Source organism: Chelonia mydas, chromosome 15 (genome assembly GCF_015237465.2).
Source record: "Chelonia mydas isolate rCheMyd1 chromosome 15, rCheMyd1.pri.v2, whole genome shotgun sequence".
Taxonomy (NCBI): Eukaryota; Metazoa; Chordata; order Testudines; family Cheloniidae; genus Chelonia; species Chelonia mydas.
In genome coordinates this window covers 33,205,440-33,227,006 of record NC_057856.1, presented here as the reverse complement: position 1 = coordinate 33,227,006, position 21,567 = coordinate 33,205,440, and the positions used below count along the sequence as shown (strand labels likewise).

The 21,567-nt window shown below is 41.5% G+C and overlaps 1 protein-coding gene across 10 annotated transcripts in view; it reads left to right on the top strand.

The window, feature by feature from the left end:
* Positions 1-21,567, top strand: part of KREMEN1 (kringle containing transmembrane protein 1) — a 155,384-nt gene that overhangs the window by 94,473 nt on the left and 39,344 nt on the right. For 6 of the 10 annotated variants that reach the window (XM_043529151.1, XM_043529147.1, XM_043529150.1 and 3 more), the window contains 2 exons: positions 5,194-5,328; positions 17,832-17,994. In XM_043529151.1, coding sequence (XP_043385086.1) covers positions 5,194-5,328; positions 17,832-17,994 — 298 coding nt within the window. Of the gene's footprint in view, positions 1-955; positions 2,911-5,193; positions 5,329-17,831; positions 17,995-21,567 lie in introns of those variants that run through there. The other 4 variants (XM_043529154.1, XM_027820768.3, XM_043529155.1 and 1 more) reach the window with 4 other exon arrangements.

Here is a 21,567-nt window from a genome sequence, read left to right as displayed (position 1 = left end):
GCCCCCGGAACCCCTGCCCCTGATTGCCCCTCGCTGCCCCATCCAACCCCCCCCCCTCCTTCCTGACTGCCCCCTGGGATTCCTGCCCCCATTCAACCCCCCTGTTCCCCGCCATCTGACCGACCCGACCCCTACCCACACCGCCGGCCCCTGACCACTCCCCGAACTCTTCTGCCCTCTATCCAACCCCCCCTGCTCCCTGCCCCCTTACGGCTCTGCCTGGAGCACCGGTGGCTGGCGGCGCTGAAGCCGCGCCGCCGAAAGCACCGGGTCAGGCTGCGGCTCTGCAACTGCGCTGACCAGCAGCCCAGAGCATTGCGCCGGCCGCTCTGAGGCTGTGGGGGCAGGAGAACAACAGGGGAGGGGCCGGGGCCAGGGCCGGGGCCGGGCAGGAGGGTCCCACGGGCCATAGTTTGCCCACCTCCGCTCTAGAGCAATCTATGGGCTGGGCTGATAGTGTCTTTCCAGTATCTGGCAGATGTAATCATTTTTCTCTTTTAATTTAATGTGTGCTACTAAATTTTTTTTTAGCAGCCCATAATCTTGTTCTGTTATGGAAAGGAGCATTTTCTTGTTTATCTTCAGCCACACTGTTAGCAACAACCCAGTGCTCTCCAAATAGGATTTAAAACCTTTGCTTCCTTCCATATCTGTAACTCTGCCTGTATGGGACGTTTTGTCGCTGGGCTTTTCTTTCAGTGGCATTAATGTGTATATCTGACCCCTGCAAGTCCTCTATCTTTTCAGAAATGTGAAATTTTTGGATTTAATGGAAAGACAGATACCTTGAGTAGGGCTGCTGACAAGCTAGTATGATTTCATTCTCCAGACACACCCTCCTTCTTGTAAAGGATTCTGAATAGTCTAGTTCAACAAGCATTTTCCTGTACCAGGAATTCTTATAATTAGAACTATTGCTAGAGGGCATTCAAAACACTGCACATATTGCTGTGCTAGTGTGTATGCACCCCATGTAAACAAAAGGTGCGCGTGTTTATGGGGGGCAATAGATCTGCAGAGAGTGTATGGAATCGTAGCAGGTGGGTGTATGTTTTAATTAGTATGGAGTTAAGCCGCTGAATTTTTGTCAGTAAAAAGAAGCTTTGTCTGTACTTATTCCCATTATCTTGTGGGAAAATACCATGTGCTTTGTGTCAAACTCTCTCTGAACTCAACTGAAATTTCACTTGGCTCGAGGGAGCAAACACAGGAGCTCAGGTGTCGCTGACAGCTGGAACGCAGAGAACTATCAGGTTTCAAAGGAACAACGAGGACGTTCAGATAATCTGATGGATTTGATGGCTGTGCATTTCTAACTTTAGTGAATTGCGTAGTGAAACCGAATCAATAACAGATTCTGAGAGGATAAAGAGAGGTAAAAGAAGGAAGATTTGTGGAATACGGTAAATGATTAATTTAGGATTTTTAACACTGAAAAGAGGCGACAGAAGCTCACTGTTGCGCTAATGGGAAAGGAGAGGAGGCTTTTCTGAGCTAGTGATTATGTCCATCTCTATGAAACCTTCCTTATGCCCTTAGGGAATCTTAGTCCCAGCTTGTTCCGAACGGGAGGAAATAAGGCGGATCAGGCCGGGCCAAGGGGCTGCAGCAGGTTGGGGTATTGGTTTTCTGTTCTTTCCTGTCACATGGCCCGTAATTGGATCCCTCGCTCTGCTGGGGGCTGCAGTTGTAGGGCAGATGCTGTAGGGTGTCTCGCTATCGCTGTATTTCCCCTTCCCTGCACCCCAGCACAGAAGCACCCGAGGCAGGAGGCTTCGTTCCCCGCTGTGCTGGATGAAGGAGCCAAGCCGGGACCTGCTGCCTGCCCTCGCCCATGGAGCGTCCCGCAGCCACCGTGGCACTCGCCCTCTCGGGACTGGCGCTGACTTTCTGCTTTGAGCGGCTCTATTCCGGTGAGTGACGTTTGGCTGCGCCCGGAATGTCTCGCACGGACTGGGAGCAGCCGAGGGACCGGGCTCTTTCACTCGGCGGCTCGGGAAAAGTCGCTGTTGTAAAGCTGGACCTGGCTGGCTGGTCTAGCTCACCCAGCGGCTCCGGAGGTGACTTTGCCCCTTTGGGCCGGGTCGCTCTGTATCTGCACCCAGGATGCGCTCAGCTGCAGGATCCCGAAGCTATTCCCCCCCTCCCCCTTCCCCCGCAGACTTGATACAAAGCTCGGACTAATTTGTTTGCAGCTGGGAGGTATTTTTTCATGGCTATTCGCTGCACCTGGCTGATTGCAAACCCTCTTGCATTGAGTGTGGGGATTTTGTAAGGAATCGGTCCGAGACAGGAGAGTCTGTGTGGTGTATATACAGAGAGAGACAGACAGACAGAAATGAGAGATACTGAAACTGCTGCATTTGGCTCTGAGGCTGAAGAAATGTTAAGTGAGCAAACGAAAGCAACATGAGTCGTCTCCCAACTACGCACAGCTGGGGGTACCTGTAGGGAATGAGGAGCATGCTGAGCGGTAGAAGCAGTTAATCCCTAGGAAATGAGACAAATGACATTAATTTAGGGCTGCGTCAAACCAGCAGAGCCAGCCTTTGGGAGGCACCAGGCTTTCCTCTTCCTGAAGAGTGACGGTTGAATTTTCTGTTTCTATAAATGCTTTGTTGTGTTCAGGTTCTTAATCCCACCCACCGCCCTGACATCGCTATAGCCTCAGCATTTACTAATTAGTTCTTTATTGTGACACTAAGAATTAGCCAAAACATTTGTAATTTCATTGACATCAATAAGTGAAGTGTAAATGTTTTAAATGTCTTAAAATCTACTTGCTTATGGCGGTCGAGGGTGAGCAAGCCTTTACGCAGCTCCAGCTACAGGATCCCAACAACTCAGCCTGTGGATGTTTTCTGGGATTCTCCATCGAGAAGGCTTTGTATGCCGTAGACTTCCCTTCAGGTTACACTCCTACACTTACGTCACTATATAACTTCTTTACAGCTGGGCTTGAATTGGGGAAGGCGTTATAGGTGATTATGTGAGGCTGGGGAATTATGGATGCTTTTACCAGACTCACCTCTTATTTGGGTTTGTTGGGAAAGCCTGCCTGTGAGCAGAGGGAGAGATGTTTATGTTTAGAGAAATAATTGGTGCCACCTCTTTTTCTTACAGTCTGGGTCCTGCTGCATAGACAGAGACTGAGGTGTGTCACCCAACCCCCATTTTGCCAGTGTCTTGTTAACATGAGAGAGACCTGTCCCTCCAAGGCAATAGGGCATGCAGGCTATTAGCTTCCTGTTACTGACAACTGTCAGAGCTACTGGGGCCGCCTGGATACATGATGAATTTTCTGCTTAAAGGTCATTTTTCTGCAGTGTTTCATTTTCTTTTTATAATCATTCCTGGTTCTTATTCCCCACCTGAAATCATTATACTGTTTGTGCTGGCATAAAACCATCTCTACAAGAACTAACTGATGTCACACACAGCAGATAATGGGATGAATTCTACACTCACACTTGCTGGCCTTAAACTGAGTGGAGAAATTGACTTATTTACTTTAGCTGTGACTAAACATCTAACAAGCAGTGACTTTGCTTTGATGCAAAGATGACTGCTAGAGTTAAGGTTACAAAATAGTTTCTGTGACAGTCTCCTTTTTTTATTTGCATGCAACTTTTTAACCCCTAAATCAGTTTTTAGGCTGAAATTTGTGCAGACTTGTCCTATACCTGCAGCTGATTTTTTTGACTTGCAAGAAGCAGAGCGTGAGCGAGTGTGTTTCAAAATAGCAATCATAGATAATTGAAAATATGGGATGGGCTGACAGCTGCACAGATGGGGCAAATCTAGCCCTTCTGAGTGCCCTCTGGCTGTGGAATCATTGCTGCACAAAGCAGGTGTTTACTTCCTTTGTGGCTTGGAGTGCTACTTCATTCACGCTCCCTGCGGGGACTTGGCATGAGAAGATCCATATTATGTCAGAACTTCCCGCATGAGGACTGCATGTGAGCCAGTAGACAGTTACTTCATGACCTGGTGGGAAGGATTCCATTCCCACACACACCTAGACACATCTGCCCAACATCTGGCTTCATTCACTGTAGACTTTAAAGATGGATAGGCTCACATCCAAGAGTAGGTAGTTAAGTGGGCAGCTATTTAGTTATAGAAATGTATACTCTTGCTGCTGAAGCAGGAGGTTACTGTAAACTTGAGAGGATTCATAGCAAAGGGTGATGGATCTTTTAAGCACAGCAAGCTGCTAAGGTTCTGACAAAGGAGATTACAGCACTTTGGCAGCTCTACAAGTATATTAACTCTCCAGCAAGGACCTTCAGAACCTGCTGCACCAGGGAAGTCTGCAGAGTTTTTAAACTGCACCTCTTGGTTTTTATTTTTAACATTAAATCCCAGAGAAATTAAATGTGACAAACTAGGGCCTGTAAAAACAATTAGGGTTAGGAGTATAGTACTCCAAAGTCATGAAATTACACTGCCGGAGAAACATTTATGCTTGTAAGTTGGTGTATGACACATTTTTGCTAATTTATATTTCTTTTCTTTGTTAAATGTAATTTTTCATACATCACTGCAATAAATACAGATCTATAGAATACAGAGCATATGCATCATGGCTGAGCTGATGATGTGGGAGAAACCTTCACTTTGGGAATTTCATGATATGGAATACTTCATCTGATGACTGTCAATGCAATAACAATTGCTTTTTAAATTTAGTGCTGTTTATTTTCATTTATTATTTTTCTTCTTCCCTTCTCTGCTATGTCTTACACAGTCTCTTCTAAGACAAATGTTTAATCCAATAATGTTAAAATTTAATCCAACCACAATGTTCAATTGAATTTGAAATTGGGATGAGTGAACTCATGCTACTTAATGTCAAGGGAAGAACTGCATTTGTTGGCAGAGGACTCAGTGCCAGAGGACTCAGGACTTCTTCCCTTCCCCCTTATATTCAATATGGATGCCTGTTAATGCCAGATGGAATGTGGTCTCTTGGAGCTGTATTTTTAATATTCGTTTTCAATTTCTCCATCTTAGGTCTACATGATTTATAAGGATGCTATTATTTCTGCCCTTCCTGTTGCCAGATTTGGCCTATTTTTCCTTTCTCTAGTCCCACTCCACTTAACAATGCTGGATCAGCAGCTTCCTGTTTTCCTCCCACTTGAATCTCCTGATCTTTTTTGCCTTATTTTCTTACTCCTTCTCTCACAGCCTCCCATCCCTGCAGTGAATGGGGAAATACTCTGTTTAGACTCAATACAGCATTTCTAACCACCTTGAGAGATGGTGAAGTATTCAACGAAGATACTTCAGCACAGCACACTTGTACATCAGCGCAAGGGGCAGGTAAATAAAAATCTACATGTTACTGGCACAATTTCCAAGGGGTTGAGTTTCCTGGTTTTCCACCACACTTGGACAGTGGAACTATATTTGAAAACAATGCTATGTTAAAAAGCAGCAAAGAGATTACTCAACTCTACCTAAAGATGTGTTCTGTGTCAAAGTGATGTCTCCCTTACTTCTAGTCCAAAGAATCACAAAGCAAGTCTGAATGAGTCTATCACCTTGAGGTTGAACATCATCCAAGAGGTGCAAAACCAGAGCTGCTACAGCACTTTTTATGCATTATAGATGATAAAAACAAAGTTTGCAAAATACAATTTTTAATTTTAACATCTAAAATGCCTCCTGTGCTCATAGGCTAGTTTGCCTGTATCATAACACAATATGCAGTGCAAAATTTTTAACCAATCCGCTCACAATATGCAAATGACCTGCTGGTATTCAATCTATAAAACTGCATCTTCAAAGAAAATTATTGGTCTGGTAAAAATATTTTTAATAATGACCACAGAAGCCATATTTGTCTGTTTGATCTCCTGAAGTGTCTTCTGGTTTTAATCAGTGTTCCCACATAAAATACAGTGGAAATCTACAATAACAAAACCCCTATTCCTATGTCCATAGGGCAACAACTAGGCTCTCCTCTCAGGAAGGTAAGTTTGTGTTCTGGCCCTTCAATCCCTGGGCCCCAACCTCTATTACTATTGGGATATCTTGGCATCAGTTAAATGGTTTCAGTCCTTCTTTCCATAATTTTACTCTTTCATTAAATGTTTGTTGTTTAATTATATCCTTTCAATCAAATTAGAGACTGCAACATCTGGTTAGTGCCTGTAACTGTTGCCATCTGCACCTAGATAAAGCTCTTTTCATTTAAGGAGGATTGCTCAAGTTCCAAATTGCAGTTTAGAAACAGTTTAGTTTGCGTGGAGGGTAACTTAAAAGGAACTTCTTCAAAGTCTCTGGGAGATGCTCTGCGTGCTGTGATGTATGCAAGAGTGATATACAGTATCCTCTCATCCTGTTCAGCAGGAGGCTTTAGCTGCCACATGCATATACACACATGCACATGCAGAAGGAGTCCAAGCACTAAATCTGCACTAAGTATCTGGCCACCAGTTGCCAGACCAGTCCCCCTAGAATGTAAATTGGCTCCATGATCTCACTTCCTGCTTTTAGAAAGCTGCTGTAACTGTGTTGTTCTCTTCATAAACTTTACTGAATAATTTTAATAAGAACAAACCACCACCAAAACTGTCAATTCAGCTGTGGGAAATGTAGGACCCTACATGCTCTGTCCTTGCCCCATAGGGGGCTCTTACAGGCTAATGTTATTGACATCGCATTACTATTGTATTGAAATCTAAGATGGAGATATCTGCTTCCTTACTCTCTCTCTTTCTTACTGCCCTCTCCACCATAGCCATCACTGACTGGCTGATACTCTCCACATGCCCTGTTTTTTTTTAGAATAAATTATCTGGCACCAATCCAGAATTCTTGGCACCTTCCTCAAATTAAAACAAAACACTAGAAATTCTGACACTTTTCAGTAAAATACTTTGAATCAGCAAGTTTCCAATTCTAAATTTTCTAATTAAGTATCCCACAAAAACTAAAGACACTCTTCCCTATTTCACAAGAATATTCTAAGACTTGACTTAGTTCATACTGCAACCTTCAGCCCTTTCATCCGTGAGCCTTGACATCCATTCTTGCAGGTATTTATTTAACGATAAACATTGCAGCATGCTCATAATGTTTACAAAATCTCACATTTGTTGATAAAGGAGGGACACAAGTTTGACAGTTAGGAACGTCTTTAAATAAAGCACCCTGTTTACTGCTCCCTCTCCCTATAATAGAAGGGGCTGTAGCTAGGGTGATCAGATGTCCTGTTTTTATAGGGACAGTCCTGTTTTGGGGGACTTTTTCTTTTATAGGTGCCTATTACCCCCCACCTCCTGTCCTGTTTTTTCACAGTTGCTATCTGGTCACTCTAGCTCAAGTGTCTCCACTGATCTAAGAAGTGGTAGTGTGGCATGGGGAGAGAAACACGATCCTAGGTAATGGGGTCTTGTACCGGGTGGTTTTAAATTAAAACCAATACCTTGAACTCCACCCAGAAACTTATTGAGAACTAGTACTGTTCTTGGAATATCACTGCTGTATGCTCTCTGTGTCACACACTTTGCAATGGGCAGGCAGCTACATTCTGTGCTACCTTAAGTTTCCAAATGATCCTTATGAGTAATCCCATGTGGAGCACAAGGCAGCCATCTAGACCCAGGGTGACAGAGGCCTGGATAATGGTAGTAAGGTCCCCACATCGGAGAAAAAAGGTCACACATGTCTAATCAGAGACAGATGGAAAAAAACTCTTACTGGCTTCAGCTGCTATTTGATGTTCCAAAAGCAGCTCTGGCTCTAATAAACTCTTAATTTTGAACCCGAATCACATAAAGCAGGCACTCTCTCCCTGCATGAGGTACAGCTATCACTACACTCTCTTTTGATTTTTCCCCTCCTGACCCACCAATAGCTTTTTGGCTTATCTGGATTAAGCCTTAACCAGCTCACCCTTATCCACTCTCAGACTTTGTAAATATAAAGTGGGTTGCTTGTTCCACTGTACCAGGGTGGTTGGATATGATGAAAACAGAGCTGAGTGCTGTCAGTACACTGCACACTCCACCAATGTTTTCTCAGTGACTTGCCTAGGAGTTTCATATACACACTGAACAGACCTTCCAGCTGTGAATGATCAGAACCACTCAAGTAATTCCATCCATATCTAATAGTGACTTTATAAACCCCAATAAAATATCATGGGCAAAGGTATCAAAAGTCAGCTGATGGATCTAATATTATCAGCATGGACACATTATTCTCATCCACCAATAGATGATGCTCTGCAACCAGTGCAGTTTCAACTTCAAACCTAGGACTGAAACCTAGCAGACAAAGATCCAACAAATATGAGGACTACAGAAATTTCCAGAGTTGATTTGCCACAGCCTTCTCAATGAACTTTCTCCAAAAACTGGCACTTTGGTAGAAGTCAAGCAATGGTTTCTTAAGCAGGAGCCAACAATGTCTTCCTTAAGGATCATGGGCATTCTGCCCTTTTTCTTTCTTTTCTTTTTTTTTTTAAGAGAGGCACTGACAATTGTCCACAACAAAAAGTTCATTACTTCTCTACTGGCCTTCAACAGCCACAAAGGACATGGCTCCAATTCACAGGTTTGGACACAAAGCAAACTTAAGTCCTCCAAAACCTCAGGGAGCAAGACTGGCTGAAATTCAAACAGAGTGAACATTAGTCCCTTCAAGCCATTTCTCTGTTGCTAATTAGTTCTCAGTCTCAGTAATTTTTGTCCTCAAAGTAACAAAAGCTCTTTACAATGAGAAAAACACAGATCTCTAACTGAGAAGAAGCAGACCAGATCCACCAAGCCATCAACTGCCTGGAACAGGTCTGCTGTGCAGACTAGAAGGAAAATAATTTCTTTGCTGCCTACATAGCCATGATGCACTATTGCGAATTCTATATGGCGGAAATGATCAGATTCATCCAAGGACTTCTGCCAACAGCATTGACTCACCTCCCCTCTCATTTCACTTTTTGCAGGCCACCTGTAAACCACACTGACTTGATAAAACCACTTTTTTAGGGACCACTGTTGCAACGGTGGAGAACTAAAAGGGCTGTAGTATATTTCTACCAGTCCATCAGTAGAGTGATGTTCTCTGGAATTTCTCAGGCTCTTTTGGCTTTAGAGAGCAGACCATCAAAACAGTCACTTCCTGTCATGGGGACGGTGTGCATCAAACAAACTGTGGAAGTCAATAGTCCATGCATGACATGGGGGAACTTTCATGTCTCTATCTGTATTCTGAATACTAGATACAGAGTGACGCCATTAGGGCTAATGTCATGCTCATCATGGCAGCTTGAGTTGGGGGGTGACATCAATATCTATCTTATGTGAAAGTCAGCTTTGCTCTGCCATGCCTTGGAAGGCATGATTTGGTGCTGATGGTGCTGGGGTGTGTATATCTACATACTAGGGTTGAACAAGAGTGTTATCCTACTTTATATATCAGTTTTCCAATTTTTTAGCAACCTGTATTAAACTGTGTTTTATTACTATAGAGTTTTGTTAAACATTTGATGAATCACTTCAAATTTGATATTTTATTTATCCAAAAAATATTTTTGTGAATGATAATTCATAGATGCATTCTGCCTCTTTAAGCATGGAGTTTTCTGCCTTTGAGTTTTTAATGGGTAAAATTAATATATTTGTTATGGAAAATTAGAAATACCTTTTGATCATAAGTAGTTAAAAAATATAATAGCATTACTGAGAAGTTTTGGGTTTTGAATCAATTTGACAAATTATATTGATTTTTCAGAATTATAGAGTGGCACCTTCCAAGACTGTTAGAAAATTCAATAAAATATTGGAAAATGATTAACGTTAAATCATATCTGCACAATGGTTCTAGATAGTATATTTCCCATCAAATTTTAAATAATTTACAGACATAATGACTCAGGAGCTATTACTGACTATGTCCCATGGATTCATTAATGGTCAGAACTGCACAAACAATCTAAAATACTGGGAAATGCAATGAAAAGCCCTGTTTCCATTAAAGCCCCAATCCTATAAACATTTACACCTGTGTCTGAATTAATACATTGTGAGTACTCCTATTGATCTTTAATATGACTACTTTCAGTTAAATTGTAGCCATGTCAGGCTGGGATATTAGAGACACAAAGTGGGTGAAGTCCAACAAAAGATATTACCTCACCCATCTTGTCTTTCTAGTTACATTTAACAAAGTTAAGTATGTAAGTAAGTGGTTTGGTTTGGTTTGGTTTTTTTGCAGGATTGGGGCTGTCAAGGTTCCTTCCCCACTCTGAACTCTGCGATACAGTTGTGGAGACCTGAATGAAAGACCCCCCCCAAGGTTATTCTTACCAGCTTAGGTTGAAAACTTCCCCAAGGTACAAACTTTGCCTTGTCCTTGAACCGTATGCTGCCACCACCAAGCGTTTTAAACAAAGAACAGGAAAACAGCCCACTTGGAGATGTCTTCTACCAAAATATCACCCCAAGCCCTACACCCCCTTTCCTGGGGAAGGCTTGATAAGAATCCTCACCAATTTGTACCAAACCCTTGGATCTTAAGAACAATGAAAAATCAATCAGGTTCTTAAAAGAAGAATTTTAATTAAAGAAAAGGTAAAAGAATCACCTCTGTAAAATCAGGATGGTAAATATCTTACAGGGTAATCAGATTCAAAACACAGAGAATCGCTCTAGGCAAAACCTTAAGTTGCAAAAAGACACAAAAACAGGAATATACATTCCATCCAGCACAGCTTATTTTACTAGCCATTAAACAAAAGGAAATCTAATGCATTTCTAGCTAGATTACTTACTAACTTAACAGGAGTTGTAAGGCTGCATTCCTGATCTGTTCCCGGCAAAAGCATTACACAGACAGACACAAACCTTTTGTTCCCCCCCCCCACCTCCAGATTTGGAAGTATCTTGTCCCCTCATTGGTCATTTTGGGTCAGGTGCCAGCGAGGTTATTTTAGCTTCTTAACCCTTTACAGGTGCAAGGGTTTTGCCTCTGGCCAGGAGGGATTTTATAGCACTGTATACAGAAAGGTGGTTATCCTTCCCTTTATATTTATGACAGGGGTTTTGATTAAAAAAGTTAAAATAAGATTTGCTTGAAAAACCTGTATGTTATTGCTATGGCAAAAATAGAGTTTTTCACTAGCAAATATTAAACTGTCTTATTTTAGAAAGTCTCTGCTGTGCAACAAAATGTGTGTACCGTTATTTTAACTTGGTAAAAAATTGCTAAATTTCATTAAATTAGTAACTTAAATTTTGCTGGAATAATCTGTATGTTTACTGCATGCAGTTTTCCTGCCTGTAGCATTCATCATCTAGATCTAATGAAGACTCAGGGACCTTGAGTTGTACCAAACTGCAGATTTTCTGTGAAATTGCTCCAAATCTCTTTTTAGTGTGAAACAAAAGCAGAGAATCTGTCACAGCTTTCAAGGGCATAGGCTCACATTATTTGTGGATAATATCTTGCTGCAGCTATAGTAGCTTGGAGGGATGGTGACAGTTCTGTCTTTCACTCCTCTGTAAGATGTCCTGCAAATTCTGATGCAGTGGAATTCAAAGCTGGGGGACAACTAATACAGATTGAGATGAAAATGTTAAAATGAAAGGTAGCTAATAATGTGAGTTAAAATGTGAGGCATTTTAGCAAATCTATGATAGGCTGGTATTCATCTTTAGTTTAATCTTTGTGTCTGTTTATAGTCATATAAAGGTACATATACAGGTAGTGCTAATAGTGCAGCATTCCTCTAATTTCTGAGCAGTCTTCAGATAATGTACCTTCTGGTTTAAAAAAAAAAGTTAAAGCACTAAACTGCAGCAAAGACCTTTCCTGGGGATGCGCATTACTCCTGGTAGCTGCCTTTATTCAACTTGCTTCTATATTATTTTGTCTGTTATTTTTGGCTCTGCATTTTTCCTCTCTTTTTTCTGGCACATTTATCTCATTATCCTTCTCTAAGATTATATGGAAAAGTTATCAGTAGGATGGGAGGGGGAATTGAAGGAGAAGGCAACATTCTGTTGACCTTAAATCTATTTCATATGATTATACAAATCTTTGTGGCTTGTTTGAATGATGGAAAAAACTGATTTGCACTTTTATGTGTATCCAAAAGGTTCACCTGCAACACTGAATTATTCAGGTAACCTAAAATGTGTGGAGCAGGTGATATTTTGGACTGATAACCACTCTGATCTTAGAGGAGTTTTTTGTCTCCTGCTGTCCACAAAGCAAGGAGGAATCATTGCTTTCTGTGTTAGTGGTTGCAGGTAGGGACATGTAAACTAGTTTGGGAAAATTACAACTTTTGCCCATTTCTAGAACTGAACCCAAATCAAATCTTGTTGAAGGCTCTGAAATGCCTGATTAACTTTTGCCATTACTTTTAATTTGTACCAATAAAAGCCTTAAAAAGATTATCTAAATCAAATGATAAGTTACTTGGACCTGAAGTCTGGCAGTTGATTGTCTGTGAAGTTCCATAAACACTTACACATTGCAATGCCAAACTTGTAGGTGCCCTGCCACCTGGTGGAATTCACAACCCTGAGTTAGGCACCCACAGGCTCTATACCAGGGGTGGCCAACCTCTGGCTCCGGAGCCGCATGTGGCTCTTCAGAGATTAATATGCAGCTCGTTGAATAGGTGCTGACTCCGGGGCTGGAGCTACGGATGCTAACTTTCCAATGTGTCGGGTAGTGCTCACTGCTCAACCCCTTGTCCTGCCCCTTCACCCAAGCCTGCCATGCTCTCATTCGTCCCCCCTCCCCTCCAGAGACTCCTACGCATGTGAAAAAGCTGATTGAGGCAGGCAGGAGGTGCTGAGTGGTGGGGCTGCTGGTGGGTGGGAGGCGCTGGGGACTGGAGGGTGGGAGCTGATAGGGGGCTGCTGACGTATTACTGTGGCGCTTTGGCAATGTACATTGGTAAATTCTGACTCCTTCTCAGGCTCAGGTTGGCCACCCCTGCTCTATATAATATATAGGGAGAGCAGGGCACTTAAACAAGGGATTCACAGAAGGCAGTAAGCTGAGCAGGGAGCTGCCATAAAACAATGAAAACCCCTCTTCAGTGTGCAGTGTCAAAGAGCAAAGGAAATAATGTGTCAGTCTGCATAAGGAACCAGAGACAAAATAACGCTGAAAGTATTAAAAGGCCATTATTATGACAGCACTAGGCGTGGTTCCATATTTAAGGCTGAATTTAGGTTTACACCTAATCTGGGGATTCACTTCTTTGTTATGTATGAAATATATAGTTTATCATCCCCTGAAATTACACCATGTACTCTAAGTATAAAATAACTTTTCTGAGAGCTAACAAGTAAATCTGTTAATTAGTTTAGGAATTAAGAGTAATTAAACATCGGTCCATCAAGAAATTTAATATGCAGTGTCAGAGGGTGTTTTTCCACCTTTAATGATCTCAGTAACAGAACACAGTATTACAGACTCTTCAAACTTCCTATATAGCTAAAATGCACTAAAATCCTATGGATCAGCTACGTCTGAAGAATTTGTTTTAGGATTATTGCTCAGGTTTCTCCATAACTCTTCATAGCTTAAGTTCCTCTTCACCAGAGGATAAAGAATATTCTATTACAAAAGATTATATAAAGAGCTGCCTTCTTTTAATATGTCTGCCATCTCCCATTATTCTCAGTGGGAGAGAAGCCCCAACTCCTCTCAGTTGGAGGACATTTTGAGAAAGCTCTTCATACGTCTGAGTGTCTCTGCCTTCTCACAGCATAGGGGCCAACATCTTCCTTGGGGGCAACTGTCCATATTTTTCATCGCATTTCCATTCTTTTCATAGATTCCAAGGTCGGTGATCATTTAGTTTGACATCCTTTGTAACACAGACCTCAGAACTTCCTCCAAAATTTTGACATGTTTGGATTACTTTTATGTTTAACTCTGAATTTCCTGGGTTTTTAATTTTTTCATTTCGGTTACTGATATACACTCTTAACATAGTTTTTCTCTGGGAATATCAAATGCTCTAAATCATCACATTGAATTCAATGTATAGTTCTGGTTGCTCCATCTCTCAAAAGGAGGAAGCCAGAGATGGGCAGTGAAAATGACTAGATGCCTGGAAAGCATATGATTGGAGACTAAATAATCCAATATGCTTGTGACGGGTTCAGTCACAGAAACCCCCTTGGGACTGTCACCTGATGTGCTGAGACTACCTCTGAGCCCATTTTCTCTGCCAGTTTGGGCCTCCAGAACACTGCCTTGTTGAGCCAGACATGCCAGTCTGCTCCAACACAGACCCAGCGTCTGAACCACGCACCCCAAAACTGCAGACTAAACTGAAAACAGCTTAAGAAGTGCTCCTGTCTCTAGCACCCAGACACCCCGCTCCCAATGGGATCCAAACCCCAAATAAATCCATTTTACTCTGTATAAAGCTTATACAGTGCAAAGTCATGAACTGTCCGCCCTCTATAACACTGACAGAGAGATATGCACAGCTGTTTGCTCCCCCAGGTATTACTTACTTATTCTGGGTTAATTTACAAGCAAAAGTGATTTTAGTAAATATAAAAAGTAGGATTTAAGTAGTTCCAAGTAATAACAGACAGAACAAAGTAAGTTACCAAGCAAAAGTAAAAAAAAAACCACGCAAGTCTAAGCCTAATACATTAAGAAACTGATTACAGATAAATCTCACCCTCAGAGATGTTCCCATAAGCTTCTTTCACAGACTAGACTCCTTTCTAGTATGGGTCCAATCCTTTCCCCTGGTACAGTCCTTGTTCCAGCTCAAGTGGTAGCTAGGGGATTTCTCATGACTGCAGCCCCCTTTGTTCTGTTCCACCCCCTTATATAGCTTTGGCACAAGGCAGGAATCTTTTGTCTCTCTGGGTCCCCACCCCTTCTTCTAAATGGAAAAGCACCAGGTTTAAGATGGATTCCCGTACCAGGTGACATGGTCACATGTCCTGTGAGACCCCAAGCCTTCATTCTTCCTGGCCTGACTCACAGGAAGGCTTGCAAGTAAACAGGGCCATTTACAACCAATTGTCCTAGTTGATGGGAGCCATCAAGATTCCAAACCACCATTAATGGTCCACACTTTGCATAATTACAATGGGACCTTAGAGTTATATTTCATATTTCTAGTTTCAGATACAAGAATGATACATTTATACAAATTGGATGACCACACTCAGATTATAAATTTTGTAATGATACCTTACAAGAGACCTTTTGCGTGAAGCATATTCCAGTTACATTATATTCACATTCATATGGAGAGCAAAGTCACAATGCTTTTTTTTTTTTTTTAGTTTAGAAAGGAGGCTGCCCTGTAGAGCCACCATAAAGAGAAAAATATGAAAAAACTGATGTCTTTAAAAGTCAGTTTAATATAATCTGGGACCAAAATCACTAAAATGCTTTAATCATAATTGTATGATTATTGCATGGTGTCACTAAAGGGCAGAGGTAAGGGTGTTTAGCTGCCTTCATTATTCATTTCTGTACTTAATATGTTTATATTTCTTTTAACTATAACATTAACTCTAACTATACATAAAGGAGATTTCTTCCACTCCAGTTTAATCTAAGGTGTCTTGCTCACTGACATACAGAAATACATTTAATTTGGTACAAGCAATTTTCAATTTAACATTATTCCCCACACTGAGTTCCTTGGAGATCTTATTTTTACTCCAGAACCATAAAACTGTTTTAAAAACTATGGAAAGTTGCTAAGGTTAAGGCTGATAACAATGTGGCTATGAATTGTATTATTTATAAAACCCAAGCACTTCATCAGAGCAATTAAAAGTTAAGGATGTAATAAATCTTATATTGCCTACATGAGAAATAGCAACATAGAGGATGAGATCCACTCCATCTGCACATACAAACTGTATGCAGATGGAATGCGGAGAGTTTGAGGAGCTATAATGTTGACAAACTCAACCCAACTCAGGGCCAGCACACAGAGCTGCTACACAGTTCCCTTTCCACCAGGCTGTGGGCTAGAATAGTGGCAGCAGTGCCTCTGCACTGGTGGTGTGGTATTGGCAGAGAGAATTTTTCCACATCAAATAGAATTTGCACAGCCACTTCCGCCCTTTGTGAGGATGAGTTGGTGTACAGGACTTCGTGACTTTCACCCATTATTTGATGCCATACAGAGAAATGTATATGTCAATAAAACATAGCAACTTTAATTCTGAGCCAAGGATTTGTCATGTTGGTATCAGTATCTAATCATTTTAAAGTAAACAATTAGATGAAAAATTAGTCTGCAGAAGACAAGAGTGAGGGGGGATTTGATAGCAGCCTTCAACTACCTGAAGGGGGGTTCCAAAGAGGATGGAGCTAGGCTGTTCTCCGTGCTAGCAGATGACAGGACAAGGAGCAATGGTCTCAAGTTGCAGTGGTGGAGGACTAGGTTGGATATTAAGAAAAGCTACTTCACTAGGAGGATGGTGAAGCACTGGAATGGGTTACCTAGGGAGGTGGTGGAATCTCCATACTTAGAGGTTTTTAAGGCCCGGCTTGACAAAGCCATGGCTGGGATGATTTAGTTGGGATTGCTCCTGCTTTGAGCAAGAAGTTGAACTGATGACCTCCTGAGATCTCTTCCAACCCTAATCTCCTATGATTCTGTGAAATGTTGCTAGTTACTATATTTATCAATTGGAAAATGGAATTTTTGGGGTACGTTACTTATAATGACTGTTTCTTGAGAATAATGTAGAAGTAATTTAATAGAAAAAGTGCATTGCATTGTCAGTTTATAGTAAAATTATGTATGCATGTGGGATTACATTGGATCAATTTGTATGATTAATGGGATGCTATAAATTCAGATAAGATCAAAATTCTGGTTCAGCAGGGAAATAAGATGTCTTAGGAGTAACCATCTTAGATGGTTTTGGGGCTATTAGTGATTCATGTTTCACATTAACTGCCACCTTGCTGGATGCTGGTAAGTTAAGAAAAACAGAGGCAAAAATGGGAGAAAAGTTATATGAATGAGGCAGAAAATCAGCTGGGAGCTCTGGAAATTGAACAGTATAGCTTCTGGGGTAGCAAATCACAAGATCTGTGTTAATGGGTTCTGTGTGAACACGACTCTCCCTAAGCAAACACAAGCTGGAAATACAAACATTTCCCTAACAGAATCTGTTTCTGAGTAATTTTTAAAAATTTGCCAGCTTCATCTTTGAACTAATTTTTAACCATCAAAACTGTACAAAGGGATCCTTGAAATGATACTAACATCTGCAGGCAGCCTGCCTCTGGTTCCCTCCTGCTGCCCATCTTCCATGCTGCCACCCATCCCAACTCCCTGCTAATGCCCAGCCCAGGCTCCAGCATCCTCTGTGGCCCTTTCCCTGGCCCCGCAGAATCTTTGCCACTCACACAGCGATTAAGGATTAAAAAAAACGAAACCCTAATAAATTTAGTCAAAATGCAATCAAAATTCAGTTATGTGAACAGATAAGTGGGGGGCCCCATAACATCACTGAATTTCACACATTTTGCAAAAATTACCAAGTAAGGGTTTAAATTCATTTACAAAACAAGAATACATCACAAAGTGTAGCCTGGTCATTTATTTAACAAGTGTAGTTTGGTTTCAGGATACATCAGAGAATGCTAATACATGGTGTATAGAATATTCAGTAAAAGTAATTGTCAGTAATATGAAAGCCAGTCAAGCTAAATTTAACTCAAAGGAATACTTACATCCTGGACAGTGTCTTTAATAGCCTGAACTGATGCAAGAAAGGTTTAATTAAAAGAAAAATGGGGCAAACCTTTGCAGAAAATGACATACACACTCTCTCTCCATTTTCTAGAATGTTACACTGCAAATGGGGCGGACTATCGGGGCACTCAGAACCAAACCTCCCTGCATGCGGGGAGACCTTGTCTCTTTTGGAATGAGACTTTCCAGCATCCTTACAATACCCTGAAATACCCCAATGGAGAGGGAGGGCTTGGAGAGCACAACTATTGCAGGTAAGGAGTAGTCTCACTGTACTACCATTGTATGCCCAATGTTTCTTTAGCCCTTTGACACAAAACTTAAAAGCTGATGGAATACAATGGAGAGTCCCCTGACTGTCAAAACAATGGCAATTAAACAGACATGTTTACATCCCGCCATCAGAATTGCTGGGGTTGGTCCTACTTTTAGCAGGGGGGTTGGACTAGATGACCTCCTGAGGTCTCTTCCAAACCTAATCTTCTATGATTCTATGATCCGTTCCCTTTACCCTGGCCACAGCATGTAGGTGCAAGCAGCTTTAGCATAAAGATGCATGTCAGCATAGCTCTTCAGTCCACATCACAAACCAGCTACAGTCTGGCATAAGAGAGAATGATTGGCCATCCCTTCAGAAAGGTGTCTAAAACAATAGCGCTTGCTTTATGTCAGGCGTAAAGAGCATTGGGTGGATGATTTGAACATCACTCCTGGTTCTCTTTCTGCCTGGATCCCTTGGACACTATACCTCAGTCCCTTGTGTTTATGAAAACTAAATCATTCTCAATGAATTAGAATTGTGATTTAATTTCAGTTTAAAATCTAAAGTTAAGTGTTTAGAGTGCTGGTCTGGGGCTCAGGAGACCAACATTCAATTTCGTGCTCTGCCACAGATTTCCTGAGTGCCCTTGGGCAAGTTACTTTGTGCATGTATGCCTCAGTTCCCTATCTCTAAAAGGGGGTTAATAGCACTGCTCTCCCTCACAGGGGTGGGGGTGGAGGATAAATACAGTAAAGACTGCGAGGCACTCTGATACTATGGTAATGGAGGCCATATTAAGTGCTTTTGATATCTATAGATAAGCTAAGTATGGTGTAGTCTGAAATGTGCAAGTACCAGTACTGCTGGAATGGTGTAACTGCATACACGTAATAGGTGTGAGGTCACGGAGGAATTCAGTTTGTAGAGCAAAATGGCATCCTCCTCACAGCATAACCTTGCAAAAGGTTAGAAATGGCATTTTGGCTGCAGTACACCCAATGTACTATATAGAAGAGCATACACCTATACAAAAGCTTTCCTGTCAACACAATCCTGAAACACCTTCTGACTCCTGGTTTCAGGGACTTAACAGTGGAGCAGGGCCAGCTGACTGAAAGAGAAAAATCTTATTTTTAGACTGTCTGATTGAGACAGCTGGATGCTCAGTCAATGTAAAACGTTTTTTCCAAAAATGACTAGCGTCCAAAGTCTGTGGTCCTCACTCCTTAATTTAGTATGTGAGCCATAGAACTGATGTTTAAAATGAGACTCTTGGTTAGGGATTTGGTATATTTGTTTTTGGCTTCTTAAATGCAAAAGATATTCTTTTTATTTGTAACACCATAGTTGTTGAGATTTTGTTTGTTTGTTTTTTAAGATTTTCAGCCCTTTTAATACTGATCAGTACTGAGACAATTCCCTGCAGGGTGTTAGGGATAAGATGTAAAGCCAAGAGCTTGGCTACTTGAAAGTTTTGGGGGCTGTTAGTCCCAATGTCCTCACCAAATTTCACCTTGGGTAATTACATTCTGCTAACCTCAAGTCAATCCCTTTTCTAAATAGCCATTCTATGTGCCTGCTGCATTCCATCCCAGCAGTGATTGCATTTCAGTGGTGGGGGAAGTTATCTATATCTTTCTTACCTATCTCATATCTGCTATTTGGACTGGTGAGGCTTAATTAATTATTATTTACTATTTTGTAGCACCCAGCACGCTTTTGGGCACTTCACAGACAAATAGAAAGACAGTTCACTCTCTGAAAGAGCTTATAATTTTAATAAGACCAAGTTGTGACAAGGGAACAAAAAACACAGGGAGAAGGCACATGAACAGGGTTATGAATACAGGATAGTGGCATTACTTGGGGTTGTGTATGTGTCTTTGAACAAAACAAATCGATACAAAATGAAAACAATTTCAATAATTTTATGTTGAATAGGGATATGGGTGGACAAGGTTTGGATTAGACCTAGGGGAAAGAGAAAAGGTGTGGGGAGAAGAATCAGACTGGGTGATGGGAAAGGAGAAGGGTGGGATGGGGCAGTGGGAAGCTAAGGACAAGAAGGCACAGACAAGAGAAATGGTGACACACATAGCAGAGAAAAGTAAAGATTGAAGAAATACTCCCATTCCTAATATCATGGATATATGTGAAAGCTCAATGGGGTGTGGTTGGAGAGTCCCAATAGAGGCTGGGGAGGGGTGCTAGCCACACTCACACCCAATACCTTTGTCTAGGGCTGAGATGGCACCATGAGGTAGGTCTTTTTTGTACTGCCATGAGTACTTGTTTCATAGATTACAAGTCCAGAAGGGACGCCTGTGATCTTCTACTCTAACCAACTGTATAATACAGGCCACAGGACTTCACTGAATTAATTCCTGTTTGAATTAGAGCACATCTTTTTAAAAAATCCCATCTTGATTTTAAAATGGCCAGTGATGGAGAATCCACCACACCCATGGTAAATCCTTCCAACAGCTAATTACCTTCACTGTTAAAAATGTGCGCCTTATTTCACATCTGAATTTGTCTAGCTTCAACTTCCAGCTGTTGGACTGTGTTATACCTTTCTCTGATAGAAAGAAGAGCCCATTATTAAATATTTGTTCCCCAGGTAGGTACTTATAGACTGTAATCAAGTTATCCCTTCACCTTCTCTTTCTTAAACTAAATAGATTTGAGCTCCTTGAGTCTATCCTATAAGGCAGGTTTGCTAATCCTTTAATTATTCTCATGGGTCTTCTTTGAACTCTCTCCAATTTTTCAGCATCCTTCTAGAATGGTGGCCACCAGAACTGCACACACAAAAAACCTGGATGTTCTGTCCCCAAAACAGTCCAGAAACCCATTAAACATATGTACCTTCAAGCCCACTAATGTCAGACTAGTGCACTATCAGGGGGAATGGCCTCCAAAGGCTTTGGGTGTTCACCAGAAACTCCATGTGGCATCCTCGTAGCCCTCTCCATGACATACAGTGCGAGAGGCAACTTCTCAGATTACTACACAGCCAGAAATGGTGAGAGGCCATTGAAAAATCTGCAGTGCAAAGGTTTGGTATCTTGTTGGAATTGTAGGCCATCATTTTGAAAGGTGGTGGGCTCTTTGGTCTTGCTTATATGCTAGGGGGCTGTGTAATGGAGTATGCTATGGGAGTCAGTTTGCAGTGGTGAGTTGTGACTATTTTAGGAAGCAGTCTCTCTCTCTCTCATATATGTTGCATCCTTCCAGCAGACATCATTTATGTTTTTATCTAATTTCTCTGTATGCCATGAAATATAACAGAAACAATCAGAAACTATGACACTGTTATAGGCCCCACTCAGTGTATTCTTATTAACAGCTTTGGCAGTCATCTTTGGCCATAGGACATGGATGCTAATGGTGAGACCTTTGTCCTCTAATGTACAAAGTAAGGTTGTGAATGTTATGAAACTTCTCAGGAAGCTCAGAAGAGTACAGGTAATACACTGACGGGGCAAGATTCTAAGAATCAATTTACTTAAATACCCATCATTGCTATCTCACCTAACTCACCAAAATAGCTTCTGGTGACTGT